The sequence below is a fragment of the Poecile atricapillus genome, chromosome 3 (genome assembly GCF_030490865.1).
Source record: "Poecile atricapillus isolate bPoeAtr1 chromosome 3, bPoeAtr1.hap1, whole genome shotgun sequence".
Lineage (NCBI taxonomy): Eukaryota > Metazoa > Chordata > Aves > Passeriformes > Paridae > Poecile > Poecile atricapillus.
In genome coordinates this window covers 29,460,016-29,476,679 of record NC_081251.1, presented here as the reverse complement: position 1 = coordinate 29,476,679, position 16,664 = coordinate 29,460,016, and the positions used below count along the sequence as shown (strand labels likewise).

The window sequence follows — 16,664 nt, the reverse complement described above, 5'->3', positions numbered from 1 at the left end:
ACTTAAAAACCAATACAAAGCATAGCTTTGGGGCCTACACATCATAACTCATTTTGTTCAAGAGCTAGTCTTCTGTTAGTTTTATTACTGTTATCGGAATCATTAAATTAGCCTTTAAAAACTCACTGTAGTTTACTAGGGTCAATGATGAGAAAAACTAAATCTTTTTAGTTCAGATATTTTAACTGAGATATTGAGTATCAAGATGCCTAAATAAACCAAGAATTATTGAGACTCAACTTCAAAACTGCAAACAGGGAACACACTTTATTTGTAAAAATACTGAAATGCCTGAGTCTTAATATCTTCCTGAACTTTTAGGAACATACTAAATTATATATTTACAACACTGAATTAATTCTTGTGATACCACAATCATAAATATTTGTATTCTGTTCTAATGAATTATCAAATTCAGTAAGTCAGGGAAAATAAAAACAGAACATGGAGAAACCAGTCAGACTCAATTGTTTAATTATATTAAAATTCTAAATAACAAAAGTTTTATTTAATGCATTTGGCATATTCTGCCCCTCTAGCCCCCTTTACCGTATCATATCCATTGTACATGTATGTTAGGCACTGACACTTGCATAATGCCATTAAAGACCTGGGTCAGTATAGTAGTACTGGTTTCTGTTAATATTTTAGAAAATGACCCTAAATTCATATCTTTGTATCTTAGATGCTGTAAGGCATAGTTCACTTCTGCTAAAAAAGGAAAAAGAACAAGTTTTAATACTATTTCAGTTAAAATTGCAGCAGAAACACACTGCACAAAACACAATACATCTGTGCTGCCAGTCATCAAAACACTTTAGATGGTTGAAATTGTTAAATCTCCTTCAACTGAAAAGAAACCTCAAGTGTCAAGGCTCAGTTTGTTGTCAGCATGCTTCATACCCAGCTGCTACCTTACCATTTTTTATTGGTGCTTAGGCAGAAGTTGCACATCAAGCTGTTAGCACACTCACCAGTTGTTCACCAAGTTTACTCACCCTTTGACCTTCTTTGCCAGGTGGACCTTGGGGACCCTCCAGCAAACCCTGAAAATACAAACATTAAAGAATTATAACATTCAGAGCTATTTTCATCCTTTATTTTTCTATAGAAGTACGGCTAGACCAAAGATCCAGATGGAAAGACAAGGCATTTATTTCTAGTAAGAATTGGCTATTCCTAAGAATTCCTTCAATGTTATATTAAGATGCAAGAAAAATCACAAACAATAATTATTAATCACATTCCATCATATAAAGGCTGTATCCATTGGAAAAGAAGATGTAAGTCAGCACTAATTAAGCATAGTAATATTTAACTAAAATATTAATTGAAAAGTGATTTATCTTGTTAAGTTAGGATGCCATAAAAAATGACAAAAATAGTTGTTTGAAATGAAAGACAACTTACTCTGCAACTCAAATTCAAATATAGGCACTGAAGGGGGAGGGGAAGGCAGGGGAAGGGAACTAAATATAGCAGAAGGCCTTATGCTCGCTGGATCCTAAGAACCAGCCTTGTACTGCTTCCTCTGCATATCTGTCTTGGCTTTTGAAAACACTTTAGTGCCTCTTTTCTCTCTCTCTCTCCTGACCAGGCACTGGAGCTTTGAGTGTTTTGAATATATCCTTGAATTGTGAGCCTTCCTTCCGAACTCAGTGTGAGGATCTGCCTTTTTCAGTCACAGATCAAATCACAGAACAGTTCTGATGCTTTGGGGCTTTAATTTTACATCTGATTAATGTACAATATAATCATGAAGCCTTCAAATAACATCTCAGAACAACTTAGAACAGACATTCTCCCCCCTCCCCATTTACTTCATGAGTCACCTTGGAACACAATTAAAAAAATTACTTTGAGGAAGCAATCTGATTTCCATTATAGCAACAAGAAATGTGAAATCATTTTCGATGTAATCAGTGAAGAATATATAACAGTTCTGCATTGTATAATTAAAAAAAAAAAGCTTTGCACTTTATATTGCATATCCTTACAGGGTGTAACAAAATTACACTTACATTTTGTGTTCATTTAAGAATTTGAAATATTAAAGTTTTAGTATCTTTAAAATTACTCAGACTCATGTATTGCTTCAGCATGAGTTATATCTTTGGTCAAATTCAAACACCTTACTTAGAATCAATTACATATATTGACCCATATTGACCCAATAAGGGTGAATTGAGGCACCCTGACAATCATGATTTTTTAAAGTACCCAGATTTCTAGAAATTAATTTAACAAATTTGTTTATGATTCCTAATTCCCAATATAAACTTGAGAAGGTAAATAGGCATTCCAAAGCTACCAGCTCATACATCTTCAAGTAATGTTTTAAGTTGATTAGAATGTAGTCTGACTCTAATTTTAAAAAGAAGTGGTCACTTCAAGAGCTTTTCCATTTCTACCATTTCTCCACTTTCAAACACTGAAACTAAAAGTATATCTCAGACAGTATTTCACTATCAGATGTTTCTCCTATAATTTCAGTTTATAATGTAAACATGATAAGATGTAGGATCTTTTACAAAGCTGATGCACATCATTTCCATCTTTCACCACAATTTTATGGAACTAAAATAGGCATGAGAATGTTGTGTCCAACAAATGATACCACGGTAAGTAAATTACAATGCAAGTTATGTAGCTTATACATACACAAACTCATAAAGCAGCATGTCAGTGTGACTTCTGTAAATCTTTCTTACTTTCTCATCTAGGTAGTGTGGAACTTGCAGTGTTCTGTCTAACTGTTAACAATATTCTAATTCTGTAAAGAAATTCTGGGAATTCAGGAAGAGGTGGAATTTTGTTTTGTTAATTTTTCATTTAAGTGACAACTTTATGCAGGGGAATGAGATGAAAACCTGTAATGTCCATTTTATGGGGGAGGAAATACTTAGCCTCACATATCTGTACAATAAGGCTCCAAGGGGATAAGAATTACACAAGAATGTAACTGCACAATAGTGATAATTAATAGCCAACATTTTTATCCAAGGAGTACTTTTATTCTTTTTATTCTCTCTACAATATTATTGTCAAGAAAAAGGAACCAGATAAGGAGATTTATCTTCAAGGAAAGGGAGGAGAGCTGTGTACAATTGGTAACTAGGCAGGGAGGACTCCCCTGTACAAGGAGCCACATCCTGATATTGAAACTGAGGTAAAAGTTCACACCAACTTCAGTGGGATCTTCCGTTTAAAAAGTGATAGGACAACAAGGGCCATGTTAACTAACACAGTTCTAAAACTGCAGTAACTTGGCCAAAGTAATGACTTAGCAATGCTACCCCTCCTCAGTATTCACTGAAAGAGACCATGGAAAAATAACTGCAGAAGAAACCTGCAAGAGAAATGAAAGAAACCTTCTAGAGTGAATTTATGATGAATAAAACATCTATCATTGAACTCCTATACAACTTGGCAATGAACAGAAATACATGTTTGTAGGAAGGCAGACTAAAGTATCTACTCAGCTCGTATTCCTATTTAACTTCTGGAGATCTTCATTTGGAGATCAAAGATCAGATTTGACTCCTCCCAACCATGGATAACACAGTAGGTCAGACGAGCCCGCTGCCACAGATAAAGGGATAGAATATAGACTGAATATACATCTATCTATCTATGGGATATGCTGCGGATTGTGTTCAAAACATTTATGTTAGAAGGCAATCTATTCTACAACTATAAAGTCCCCAGGTAAACAACGACCAAAGCAATTATGATCATAGAACCATACAATGGTTTGGGTTGGAAGGGACCTTTAAAGGTCATCTAGTCCAACCTTCCTGCAATGAGCAGGGACATCTTCAACTAGACCAGGTTTTTCAGAGTCCCAGCCAACCTGGACTTGAATGTTTCTGGGGATTGAGCATCCACCAACTCTATGGCAAAACTGTTCCAGTGTTTCATCACCCTCACTGTAAAAAACCTCATTATATCTCATCTAAACTGACCCTCCTACAGTTTAATACCTCCTTCAGTTTTATCCCTTGTCCTAGCTCAACAGATAAAGTCAGATAAAGTTAAGTCCATCCCCACCTTTCTTATGGGTGCCCTTCAAGTATTGCAAGGCAATTGAAATAATTCACTATGTGTCACTGTCACTCTGATACTTTTGAACTGGCAAGAGCATGGCTATGGTGATGAGCAGAACAATGCCTAGGAACAGCACAAGGCACTGTGAGGTATAAACCAGCCTATCTGTGTGACATCAGGCTGGCAGGAAAATATGATGCATCCTTCAAGGTAACCTAATACACATGGGATTTTCCTGACTCTGCCAGGCCACCTTTGAGGCTTAAAGGTGGTAGCATTCTACTGACTTCATGGTGCAGTGAATTAAAATAACATAAAAAATCCAAAAAAGCCTGTTCCTGTCATGGACCAAGCAAGCCCCTTGAAGTAATGTAACTGAACGAGCTTGAGGAACATGAAGTGAAAATGTCTCAAACATTACTATGTAGCTTAGGGAAAATAAAAGCCAGTAAAATGGAGATGTTCTTAAGTGCAACTGAAATTTAGAAAATCTACCACAATGAGTGAGGGTGGCTAAGAAGAGAGATGATACATGATGCACAAGAGGGTTGTACAAAATCTTGAAAATGAGGAGCAGAAACTTGTGAATCCCATTATAAAATGTAAACCATAAAGGGAAGTGTTGACAAGGGAAAATATGGTTCTTAGAATATAGAATAGAAAAAGCAACCACACTGTAAAGAATATGCAGACAGATATTTAAAAGAAATATCATCAAAACTTAGTCTAAGTCTAAGTTGAGGGAAACTAGGAAAATAAAACCAGGTATAAAAACACTGCAATAGAATAAGAGTTTTTAAAATAATTAGTATTGAAAATATCTGTAGGAATTAAAATTTAAGCATTTTAACAGCTAATATTTTTTGCAAGTATCAGGAGTCAAAAATCAGTAAGAATTATTTAACTTGAGACAGTAGAAGAAAAATATGTTAGGAAGTTACAGAAAAATCAGTGAACAGATGAACCAGTTAAGCTGCTTTAAATTTCAAAAGCTGTTAATTTAAAGTGTGAGTGTGGAACTATCAGAAACTTACTATAGAAGGGCTAAAATCCTGTCACATGGCTCTGCAGGTACAAAAGCATTTTAAAATACCTGATACATCACAATGAGCATCTGCAGAGACATGGTGGGGGCATTGTTCATGAATTTAATAACTGAGAAAGTGCCTGAAATCATACTCTCAAAAAAGTGAAGTTCTTACCATGACCCCATGGTGAAACAAAAAATGTTAAAAAAAAACAAAAACAGCTGAAGTGGAATAATGAAGTTACTTACTGCTGTTAAGATTATGGTTGATGCCAAGAGAGCAAAATATTAGACAAGTACATGTAATTTTGGGATTCTGAAAGTTGCTTCAAAACATAGCTTATAGTTTTTGAAGCAGAAGGGTAGACAGCTGCCTTATGTACTCGTAGGTAGTATTGCTGGAATACATTGTGAGCTGGAATAAGTTTCCTTCTCAACACAAATTAAATATAATACAAATGTTAGCAATAATAATGCAGGTCTAATTAAGGCACAAAAATTATTTCATTTATAGACAGCTTTGTGAGTTCTATACACAAGCTACTTTCATCCAGTTTTTACTCACTATGAATTCCAGCAAACACATGACCTCAATTTTTACAGAATAAATGCTACTAGATGGGGAGAAAATGTGTGTAATTTAGTGAGATGAGTTAGAGACAGTCTAAATTAGGTATGCAGAAATGCCTTGTGATAATGTAAGAATAGGTAATTTTTTAATTATTTGAATATGCAAGCTTTTATAATGATAAAACTTGCTACTTCAAAAAGACCCAGCTATAACATATAACATATGATTTTGCCAAGCAATTTCAAAACATTTTGTTGATAAACAGAAAGGTATAGTTCCACTGAAACAACATCACCATTGAAACATTTTTAAAAGCAAACTGGCAGGCAGTTCCCATTGCAAGTTATTGATGCAGTCCTTTGAAGCACATTCCCCTTCATCAGGATAAAGAAAAGCCATCACATTGTTGAGTTACATTTTCAATGATCCCTCTGTAAACTCCACAAGTAGAGCGCCACAGAATCACGATAATCAGGAGTCAAGTAAAAAAGTGACCACAGATTTCTGAATTCCTGACATGACACAATGGGTGGTCACAGTGAAGGACCGAAGTCTGACTGACTTGAAGAGCACTCACCAGCCACCCAAATGCTGTTTGTGTGAGGGATGGTACTGCTGTGGCTGCACTGATGTAAGAATGGCACAGCATCCCAGACAGGATGCAACAAGATGCAGTTCAGTAGATGTTAAAGGCATCCACTTCATCTAGAGGTGTTTGTAGAGAACAAGTTCTATTGCTTGGGTCACAGATCTTTCTATCCTATTTTGAGAATAATTTCCTCTTTGGCCTGTTTGTACCATACTGAGAGTAAATGAATGGCTTCCTCCCAGGTAAAAACAGACTATCACACTCAGCAAGCAAAGGAACTGAAATATGAATAACTTCCCTCCAGTCAAGACGGTCTAAATGTTGGTTTCTCAGGTATCTTCAAGGCAGTTTACTTGCTGCAACTGTGATGCTGCCCTACCTTGAACTCCAAACAGGAGGATGAGACCTTAAAATACAATTAGCATAGTTTCCTCTTCTTGTCCAAAAGACTGTCCATCACCACCCACACGGAAGCCCACAGAGCTTGCAGACACACCTCGCTGTTACAAATATGTTACAATGGGAAAAATGGCACAGGAAAATCACAGAAGGATGACTAATTTCCTCTTGTATTACCATTTATGAGGGAAATTAGACTACCTCTATATTAAGCATTTCCAAACATGACCTGATCTCAGACACATCCTTACTGAAGTACCTTGAGACAGCAAATGGAAAGATTTGTACGCTGCTCAGCCCCTTAAAGTTACTGCAGTGACCATACTGCTTTGATGTTATCCCGCTTTTCCTTCTAAACTGCTTCCAATCTGTTTGCTTCTACAGAAAAGGAGACAGCATTTAACAAAAGTATTTCAGTCTGACAGAAAACATGATAAGCTATATTTTCTTGATAATTTATTACCGAAGCAAACAGAAAATTTATTCCTCACTGACATCATTATTCTTTGTGTTTGGCCATTTCTTTAGCTCGCTCTGTTAACCTGAAATGTACTTTCCTTCAGAGACAATATTTTGAAAGGGAATTTGGAAGAGTAATTTCACAGAAGTTTACATTCATGAACCTAGTACTTTTAATAAACATAGGTTTATTTGCTAAGCAAAAAAAGTATAATTAAAATCCTGAGGAGTAAATCAAAATTATTCATTATATTAATGTCTACTGCATATGGGAAAATTTTCAAATTATAATTCTAATGAAGGACATATAAAGCACATTCATACCAATATTTTGAAAAACAAATTTTCTGTAAGACTTACACCTCAATCTTCACTTTTGCCTTCAGTATCAGTAATACTGTGTAAAGAAGATAAAAAACATACTGTAATTGCTAAATCATCTTCAGCAAAGGGGTAATCTTAATGACACTTGCTCCCATAAATAAAAAGTGCTTTTGGAAGAGAATATTTATAAGTTATACTGTCAAAGCTAAGCGATCACTATATTTGAAGAAAAACAACTGAACAGTTCAGTATTTTCAGGAAATTAATACACCTCCATTAAAGAAGTTCAGATAGATAAAATTCAGATTTTCCTTAGAGTATATGTATGAAAAGAAGAGATTTAGAATGAAAATGTAATTTGCAGTCTGTGCTTTCTTTAGTTTAGTAGGATTACTTTCCTTTATGTCATTACATGGAAGAAAAAGCCAGGGTAATATTATTTGTGTTGCTTACTACTGGAGAGTGTGTGTCCATTTCTTTAGCTTCACATGAAGAGCTGAGGGGAAAGCCGTACAATCTGTAGCTGATGTTTGTTTAGGAAGGGGAGAGCCAAAAGTTACAGTGGAGCTTGCCCAGACCTGAATCTACAGCTTCCTCCCACAGCCGCCTCCACATGGAACTTGTGCACCAGCTTCCTTCGGATCGATTTAACCAGACCTAGGAGCCAACATTCCAAATATCTGTTTAGTAAGCAAGTCCTGGGGACTTCTGTCTGTGACTGACTTAAGCCTTGGCTTCTGAGTAAACACTTGGTGCCATCTGGATGACTATTTTATAACTCCTGAAAGGGATAGGTTCGCAGGAACGGACGGACGGACTCTCATTTTCCTCAGGAACTAAAAGCAGCGTATCGAGTGTCGAGAGGAATAGTTATCATATATTTTACAAGAGATGGCTGTGCTACCTTCCCTCACCTGTCACTCTTCTGACACGGCACGCACAGGCTTAAGCTGGGGATACCAGAGCGGGCAAGCTGCAGAGCCAGCTGTGACCCTGCAGAACACAGTCCCCAGCTTCTGCCACTAAATCCCACATCTCGACAGAACTGCGCTACAGAGCAGGACAATCCCTCCTTTTTACTCTCTGAAGGTTCATCAGCTACAGTACAATTTATCAGGGAGCTTAAGCTTTGAAAATCCCCCATATTGCTGCATAAAGTGGACATAATAAAGGAGAAAATTTCAAAATATGATCACAGCATTTATTCATAAGACACTTGAAAAGTACTAAAGAAAAGAGACATCTACTACTCACAGAGCAATTCAGAACATAGCAGAAAAATTAGAGGAAGCATAAACAAAGGCTGTGAATCAACTATCATTTTGGACTACTCCCATAAAACTACCATTATAACTGAGAAGAAAAAATAAATACATATATCTGGGTTTGGGGAGTATTAACTGATTCATATAAACACAGGAAAACTTTACCTCCTTAATAAAAGGGGTCAAATATACATGTATGTATGTCAAATTTACAATAAAATGTATTTGCATGAATAATGCCTGAGTCAAACAAATATATGTAGAACTATTGTAATTGCTAATTTCATTAGGGTTTGATGTAAATCCTATAAAATTTATCACATATTTCTTCTTACATCTTAGCATGATTTGCATTATAATGCTGTTCCTTTTCTCTAATTCTTCATGAATGATTGATGAAATTGTATTAACAAGACTTATGTATGTGCCTTAAATAAATGCACATAGAAACACATGGAATTCTAATCCCACGTCTTTCTGAATTCTCTGCTATTGCTACAAGTGAGAAGTTTTGTTAAATGTTCATCTTGTTAGGATTTCAGTGTGAAATTTTCTGTTAACTCACACCAAACAGGAAGATCCAGAGCTCTACTTTTTTTTCAGATGCACTTTCTGAGCTATGAAATTTCAATTTCAAACTCATAAAATAATTTTTGCATCTTAAAAAGCAGTCCTATTGGTTTGCCTGTTTTGCAGTTTGGCATATGCTCATCTACCTAATGGGTTGTTAGAGCTGTTGAGTATTTATGAATTCTGCCATATATACTGCCTTGAAGTTTCCCTCATCCCATACTAAAATGGCTATATCTGTCAGCTGAATGCTTAAAACTACATTTTCCCCTTCAAGTACTAATCCCTTCATTCTCTTCTGTATTTTCTTATGCTTCTGACCTGTGTGGGATTTTCTACTCATCTGTACAACCACTTTTAGATACAGAGTCTAAAAGTCTACATATTTTAGAATTTTGCAGCTGCCAATAGCACAGACAAGGAAAAAACCCCAGGAATTTCTGCTGCATGCTGTTACATACTTGTGTAGATCACCTACAGACAACTCTCCCTGGACCAACCGGTGAAGCAGTCTCAGTCTTCTGCTACCTTCAGACTCCCTGTGCTAAGGATAGAAGCATGGTACAGGTCTGTTTTTCAGACTCTGAACAACACTACTGATAGTCTAGTTTATATAGAAATAAGAATATATTGTAGACCTCATTCAGCTTACTCCACTGATGTATGATTTCTATGGAAATACACAGGAATGAATGGAAAAGCTGCACAGGGCAGTAGAGCTCTGTGTGATGCAATCATTTACCACCTGTCTCTGTATACAATTGTACTGGGGCAGAAGGTCAATGACCCAGGCCCAGTTGTCCAGTTTGAGCAGAACCTGGTCCTTTTTAATATTCCCTTCCTCCTTGCCAAAAGTCATATTCAGGACTTAGTTCTAACAGTGTGTCATCACTTTCATTCCTCTTCCCTCCTTGCACCCCAGCATAATAATTCATTTATCTTTTAGATAAAATAAATAATTTTCACATTAAGAAAAAATAAAAATTACTAGAAGCAGAGGGTAAATTTATAGCATTATGCCTTTATCCCAAATAAATGGAACATTTTAGAACTTTAACAGTACTCATAACTGAAACACATCATATTTTGGCTATAACAGCCAAACAGAATGGTTCTGACATAGTAACTTCTCATTAAGTAACACATGAACTGGGATGTTATCTGACCTACTATTTATTCACAGCAAGATATGACATCTTCCTTTCACAATTATACACTGTAAGAGTCACAGTCACACAGAAGTTGCACAAATAAAACCATTCTGAAAACTGAATTTTCCCCTAGCCACCATCACTCACGTAATTAATCTTCTTTTAGTTCTTGCCAAAAACCTAAATGTGCAACTATTTACAGTGGCAGAGAGAGAAAGCTTTCCAGCTGGGCCGTATATTCCCACTCTGCTGTAATCTGTCTTCAAACTGCTAAACCCATTCACACTGACTCTTGTCTACATCAGTTACTACATCCCTCTGAAGACTGTGTCTGCTTTCCTAAAATTTAAATCTTATATTTTAAAAAGTGTAAAGACGACCATCAGTAAATGTATCAACACAGAGATGTCTTGTTGTGCTGGAATCAATGAACTGCAACATTAGCATTCTGTAATCAAAGAAATGCAATTCTTTGACATCCATTTTATGAAATCGGATTACTTCAGGTACAGAAGGAGTAAATTCAGTCAATCTGAAAGCAGTGTGCCCTGGCAAACAGGAGGGACAAAAGTGTCCTGGGGGGCATCAGGCACAGCATCACCAGCCGGGCAAGGGAGGGGACTGTCCTGCTCTGCTCTGCGGCAGCCTCACCTTGAACTGTGTGCAGCTTTGGGCACCACAACACAAGAATGACATTAAGATCCTCAAGAGTGTCCAAATGAGGGCTACAAGGAGGAAGGGCCTTGCAGGGAAGAGCAGCTGAAGGCACTTGGTCTGTTCAGCCTGGAGGAGGCTGAGGGGAGACCTCACTGCAGTTACAGCCTCCTCGTGAGGGGAAGAGGAGGGGCAGGCACTGAGCTCTTCTCTCTGGTGACAGTGACAGGACCCAAGGGAATGGCCTGAAGTTGTGTCAGAGGACATTCACTTCAGGTATCAGGAAAAGATTCTTCACCCAGACGTGGCTGGGCACTGGAACAGGCTCCCCAGGAAAGTGGTCACAGCACCAGCCTGACAGAGCTCAAGAAGCATTTGTACAATACCTTCAGGCTTGTGGCATGACTTTTGGGGACTGTCCTGTGCAGGGCAGGGAGTTGGACTTGATGGTCCATGTGAGTCCCTTCCAACTCAGCATTTCTCTGATTCTTGATATCATACTACTGACCTCTGAGTATGATTCTTAGGAAATCTAAGAGTCCACAATTGCAACTTAAGACAATGAACACACTAAAAAAAAGAGACTTAACATACCCAAGTACTTCTGTCAGAACGTACTAATTTTTCAATCATTTACATAAAAATTCTCAAAAAGATTGTTCTATGATTTTAGAGCACACACAAAATAGATATCCTCAGTTTTTTTTCCTGTCCATCTTCAGACATGTCTGATTCCTATTTCTGTGATCCCTTCAAGGCCTGTAAGAATCTATCTAAAGCATGACTTACTCCAATGCATCTACTACAGTAAAATCACAGGTTACTAATAATACTTTAATGATATATTAACTCTTCAAACACACAGTTTGTATAATCAAGAACTAAAAGACCTAAATGTACCTCTTTAGCAAGACATGAACTGCAGGAAAGAGTTGCTGGTCTTGGGATAAAACACTGACTTCTTCCCAGGAAATCAAGATACAGGGTACTATAACTCATAATCCAAAAAAACAAGTAGTCTAAAGAATGGCAACTTAATTTTGACACCATAGAATTTGTCTTTATCTTATGGGTATCTGTTACATTCTTCAATGTTTGTAAGATCTAATGGAGATCCTTGCTGCTATGGTGTTGGAAATTAAAGGAGGGAAAAGACAATGTATAATAATTTATACTATTTTATACTATTTATACTATTTATACATTTATTATTTATACTATATATATGAATGACAATGCTCTCTTGAAGTTTATTTAGAATTACATGGGTAATATGAATAGTATAGATGTGGCTCATAACACTGAGTCTGGGAGAAGAGATTCATTTTGTGAAGCTACATCCTGGGAATTTGGAAGCTTTTTGTTTTTTTTTAAATTTTTATTTTCTCTTTTTCCACATTCTTTTGCACCATTTTGAATTGTTTTTGACCAAATACACTGTTCTGAACAGTAGGGTTTTTCATCTCAGCTCATGAGCAAAACCACTAGAATTCAGACAGCATTTATTACATTTATGAAACAAACAAGGCATGCCCTGGAGAGTTTTGGGGACACTTTTCTTCAGACTTTGTACATTCTTAGGGGGTGGATCATTGCAAGGAAATTAAGAACATTTTCCACCATCCATACAGCAGTACCTAAAAGCATTGATCATTTTTGCAAGCTTTTATTGAAAAATGCTTTTCCCTAAAAATAACAAGAGAAATATTTAGCTTGAACAAGTCTATATTATTTATACACAGAATAAACAAGATAATATCCTTGTTAGCATTTCTGAGGAAACAAGATGTTTTAAACCTGCTTATTTTTTTTATATTTACAGAATTCCCTTCACAAGTCATATAGAAAATGCAGAGGCACTCTGAAGAAAGGGACTTGACTTTCAGGTTTATTAGTGGGAGTATTCACATTGCAAATAAAGGAAAAACATGCAGTGTTTCTTAGGGATTTTGTTTTGGCTGTTTTTCTTTATGTGTACTCACACTCAAGGCAGCTGGTCCTGGAGGTCCTGCATCTCCCTAGTTAAAACAGGAGAGGAAGTAAATCAACAATCTCTTTAGTTATGAATATTTAACCTCTAGACCTTTTAGAGAATATGCAGCATTGCAGAAGTGATTTCAGTACCATCATCAAGCATGTTGATTATGAAAATATGTGAGTAAAGTGACATTCTTCTCCAGTAATGACATAAATATACACAGTTCACCACAGGTTAAAAGAAAAAATAAAAAATCCAGGCCTCTGCATAAATGAATCAAAGCTTAAAAAAAACAATCCTTCAAAGCACATTTCCATATGTCAAGTTACAAACTTCAGCTTACATGCACAAGGTGGCTGCTGAAGCCAGTGTGACAGCTCACATATGTAAAGACATCTGACTGTGTAAATATTCACAGAATTAGGTCACTGAGGCACAAATCGCATCTGAGTTCTTCAGGTTTAGTTAATGGGAGCAAATTAGTGCACCCAGAGAGCAATTCAGAACACTAAGTTTAGGCTCCTGCTCAGAATTCCTTTTAAAATTCATTGTGATAAAGGGTACTTGTCTTTTGCATTTACATTTAGCCTGCACTCGTATCCTTTAACCCTTAAGTTGCACAAATGGCAGCAGTGGGTGTTTGCCACACACACATAGTTATGACAATGCATTCAAAACTGAAGACTATCATGCACACTCACATATACATACAACTGAATAAAAAGGTACCTTTTCTCCTTTTGGACCAGCCACACCAGGACTACCAGGGTCACCTTTTAGTCCCTGGGCAAAAAGAGAAATGTTTATTTGTTGTCATCTGTCAAAAATGCTGGGAATAAAGAATCCTGTAGCACTGTGAATTAATATACACTAAACAAACAGGCCTTAAAATTCTACCACGTTATTAGTACTATCCCTAAATTCTTTATTGTCGTTATTTTGTGAACAGACAAACATCTATCAAAGACCAAATGTGTCTTCAACACATAATTAAATATACAAAGCCAATCTACTTTATTGTGCTCCATTATGGTAAGTAGTGAGTAGAAATACAAAGTTCCTTTGCAGTCTTGCATGGCCAACAAAGATAAAACAGAACATTAGAGAGAGTGCTAGAATATTCTTGAATGCTGCTAAATTTGGGAAAGAGGCAAAGGTGAACAGCGAACTGCAGATTTTATGTTTCAAGTAGCAGTGCTGAACTGGTGAACTCCAGGAAGGTACAGCTCAGAGCTGCTGCACGTCTTCCAACACTCTTATTTTCACTGATGTTCACAAAGGCAATTAGAGAAAGAATTGATTCCTTCATACCTCCTTCTTTAGTTCTGCCTTCAACAGGGGAAGCAAATAGTACTGCCTAGCCTTACACTTTACATACACAGCCATTCCACACGTGCAGGATCAGAGTGGTTTGGGTTGGAAGTGACTTCATCTGGTTCAGCCTCCCCTGCAGCAAACAGGGACATTTCCAACTGGATCACTTTACTCTATCCAACCCATTCATTAATGCTTCCAGGAATGGGGTATCTACAGCCTCTCTGAGAAACCTTTTCTAGTGTTTGCTAGTCTGAATCTACCCTCTACAATATATCTCATATAACTCTTCCATTAGGAAGTTCTCACCAGAAGCAACCAAAAAACCCCATAAAATATCTTTAGTACCCAGCACACAGTCTTTGTTGTCTTCTCCTTGCTGCAAAACAAATGGAAAAACGAGAGATTTCAAAATATGCCCAGCAAATTCAAGCCATTCTATAGCATTGAATGAACTTAATTCTCATGGTGGACCAACCTACCAGGAATTCATTTTTATTCAAGCTGAGAGATTTGTCTTGTGCCTTCCCTCTGACCACTGCCTTAGTGTCAAGAGAGACTGTGTATTGAAAGTCAGAGACACCTCTACAAGCGCAAAGATTTTACTTAGAAATGAAATGGCAACAATGTAGGCAATACAAGACCCTGTCATAATGAGATGCTCCACAAGTAGGCCACCATCGTTATTATTCTGGAGGTTAAATAGGTCAAGGATAGAAAAGATTCATTTACATCTGAATGAGGGTTTACAAACTAAAGTTCTTCCCAGCTCCCTTTTTGTCCTTGCAAACTCTCTTCCTCAGTTTGCAATTATTAGGAAGATAGATATAACTGGCACGAAAATGGTAACTAACATCTGTGCCTTAGTGGGTACAGAAACATGAAATCAGTGAGTGTTCTAAATACTGCGTATTTGTGCAACTTCACTTCCTGCTAAAATTACATTAATTCACCATCTGGAAGGAACATCATTTAGAACTATATGAGCATTTAAGTACCCACTTTGGATTAAATTTGTGGTTGTTGTAAATACCCCTGATTTAGCTTTGATTTGTTCTTTATTAAGCTTGCCAAATATGTAATAGTTAAATCAGAAGTAGTTTTGCTGTTTGAACTTAAAAAATGTAATAGGCAGATGGATTCAAAAACCAAGCCAAAAAATTGCTTTCTTTTTACAATCTGCATATTTATGACATAGCTTTAATATTGTCTCCATTTGCTACATTTTACTTTCAGCCTCCTTCTGAAAGATTGCATAAAACACAACCAATCCATACTCTTAAAGCCATTTCAGGGATTTTTCAGGTATGCAAACTGTATAGATTTGGTTCAAAATCAATACTAGCAAATCAGCAGTGGAACAATAGTTATGAGTTTAGGAATTAGCTCTAAGGCTGTATGTTTACAGAAGACAAAAGACAAAGCTAAAAAAAGTCTGCAACTCACAGATGGTGACATATATCTGCGTGTCTCTACTGAATAAAAAATGCAACTGCGGATGAAAGATACTGAGCCTGAGCCATGCGCTTTAAAACTATGAACCTTATTTTTTCCTAATTGCTGTGTTTAAAGGTTTTAGAAGTGTTTCTGCAAGAGCACATCAGTGAGGTGTGCAGTCTGGCAGCTACTGCAGAGATGATTACCACAGCAATTGACCTCAAATAAAAAGGACAAGGGTAAACTACATGTTTTACAAGAAACCTTACAGTGTTTGAAGGATTTTTAAGAACCCTATGTTATAGACCAATTAGAAGTATTTCTGGTTTGCCTACATGTTATATATGTATTTAAAAATATTATAAACTTAGTAAGTTTCAGACATAACAAATGACTGCAAAAAACACATCTGGGAATGCACCATGCTTATTCTTTCCTACAGTCTCACTTCTGAAGCTGCTGAGAGGTTTAGTTGCTGGCTCACTGTGTCTGAAATGCCATAAGAAGTAAGAATTCCTGTGCCAAGTCAAATCTGTAGCCCCTTTTAGCACAGTACAGTAGGGTATCCTGTCTCTGGCAGAGACCAGAACAGGATGCTTCAGTAAAATGAATGTGGTTATCTAAACAGATCTAATTTGGATAATTTTAGACCAAGCCTTAAGTTAGAAAAACTAATTTTCTGCAGTGTTTTAGGAGAACAAGGTCAGCTTTGAAAACAAACAAATTTGTATTGATCTAAGGAGTTTGTTACCAGATTTGCCAGAAATTTAAGAACAGATTAAAAATTCCAGCAGCTCTTAGAGAGTAAATTAATTGGGTATTGAATTCTATCCCAGTCTAACTTTAGCTTTTTGGGACCAATATAATAATATACATTTA

At 36.6% G+C, this 16,664-nt stretch overlaps 1 protein-coding gene across 7 annotated transcripts in view; it reads right to left on the bottom strand.

The window, feature by feature from the left end:
* Positions 1-16,664, bottom strand: part of COL19A1 (collagen type XIX alpha 1 chain) — a 186,383-nt gene that overhangs the window by 78,074 nt on the left and 91,645 nt on the right. For all 7 annotated transcript variants that reach the window (XR_009277161.1, XM_058834718.1, XM_058834720.1 and 4 more), the window contains 3 exons: positions 13,764-13,817; positions 13,039-13,074; positions 999-1,046 (listed from right to left, as the gene is read on the bottom strand). Coding sequence is in view for 6 of the 7 variants with exons in the window: in XM_058834718.1 (XP_058690701.1) it covers positions 999-1,046; positions 13,039-13,074; positions 13,764-13,817 (138 nt within the window). In the remaining variant the exon portion in view is untranslated. The remainder of the gene's footprint in view (positions 1-998; positions 1,047-13,038; positions 13,075-13,763; positions 13,818-16,664) is intronic.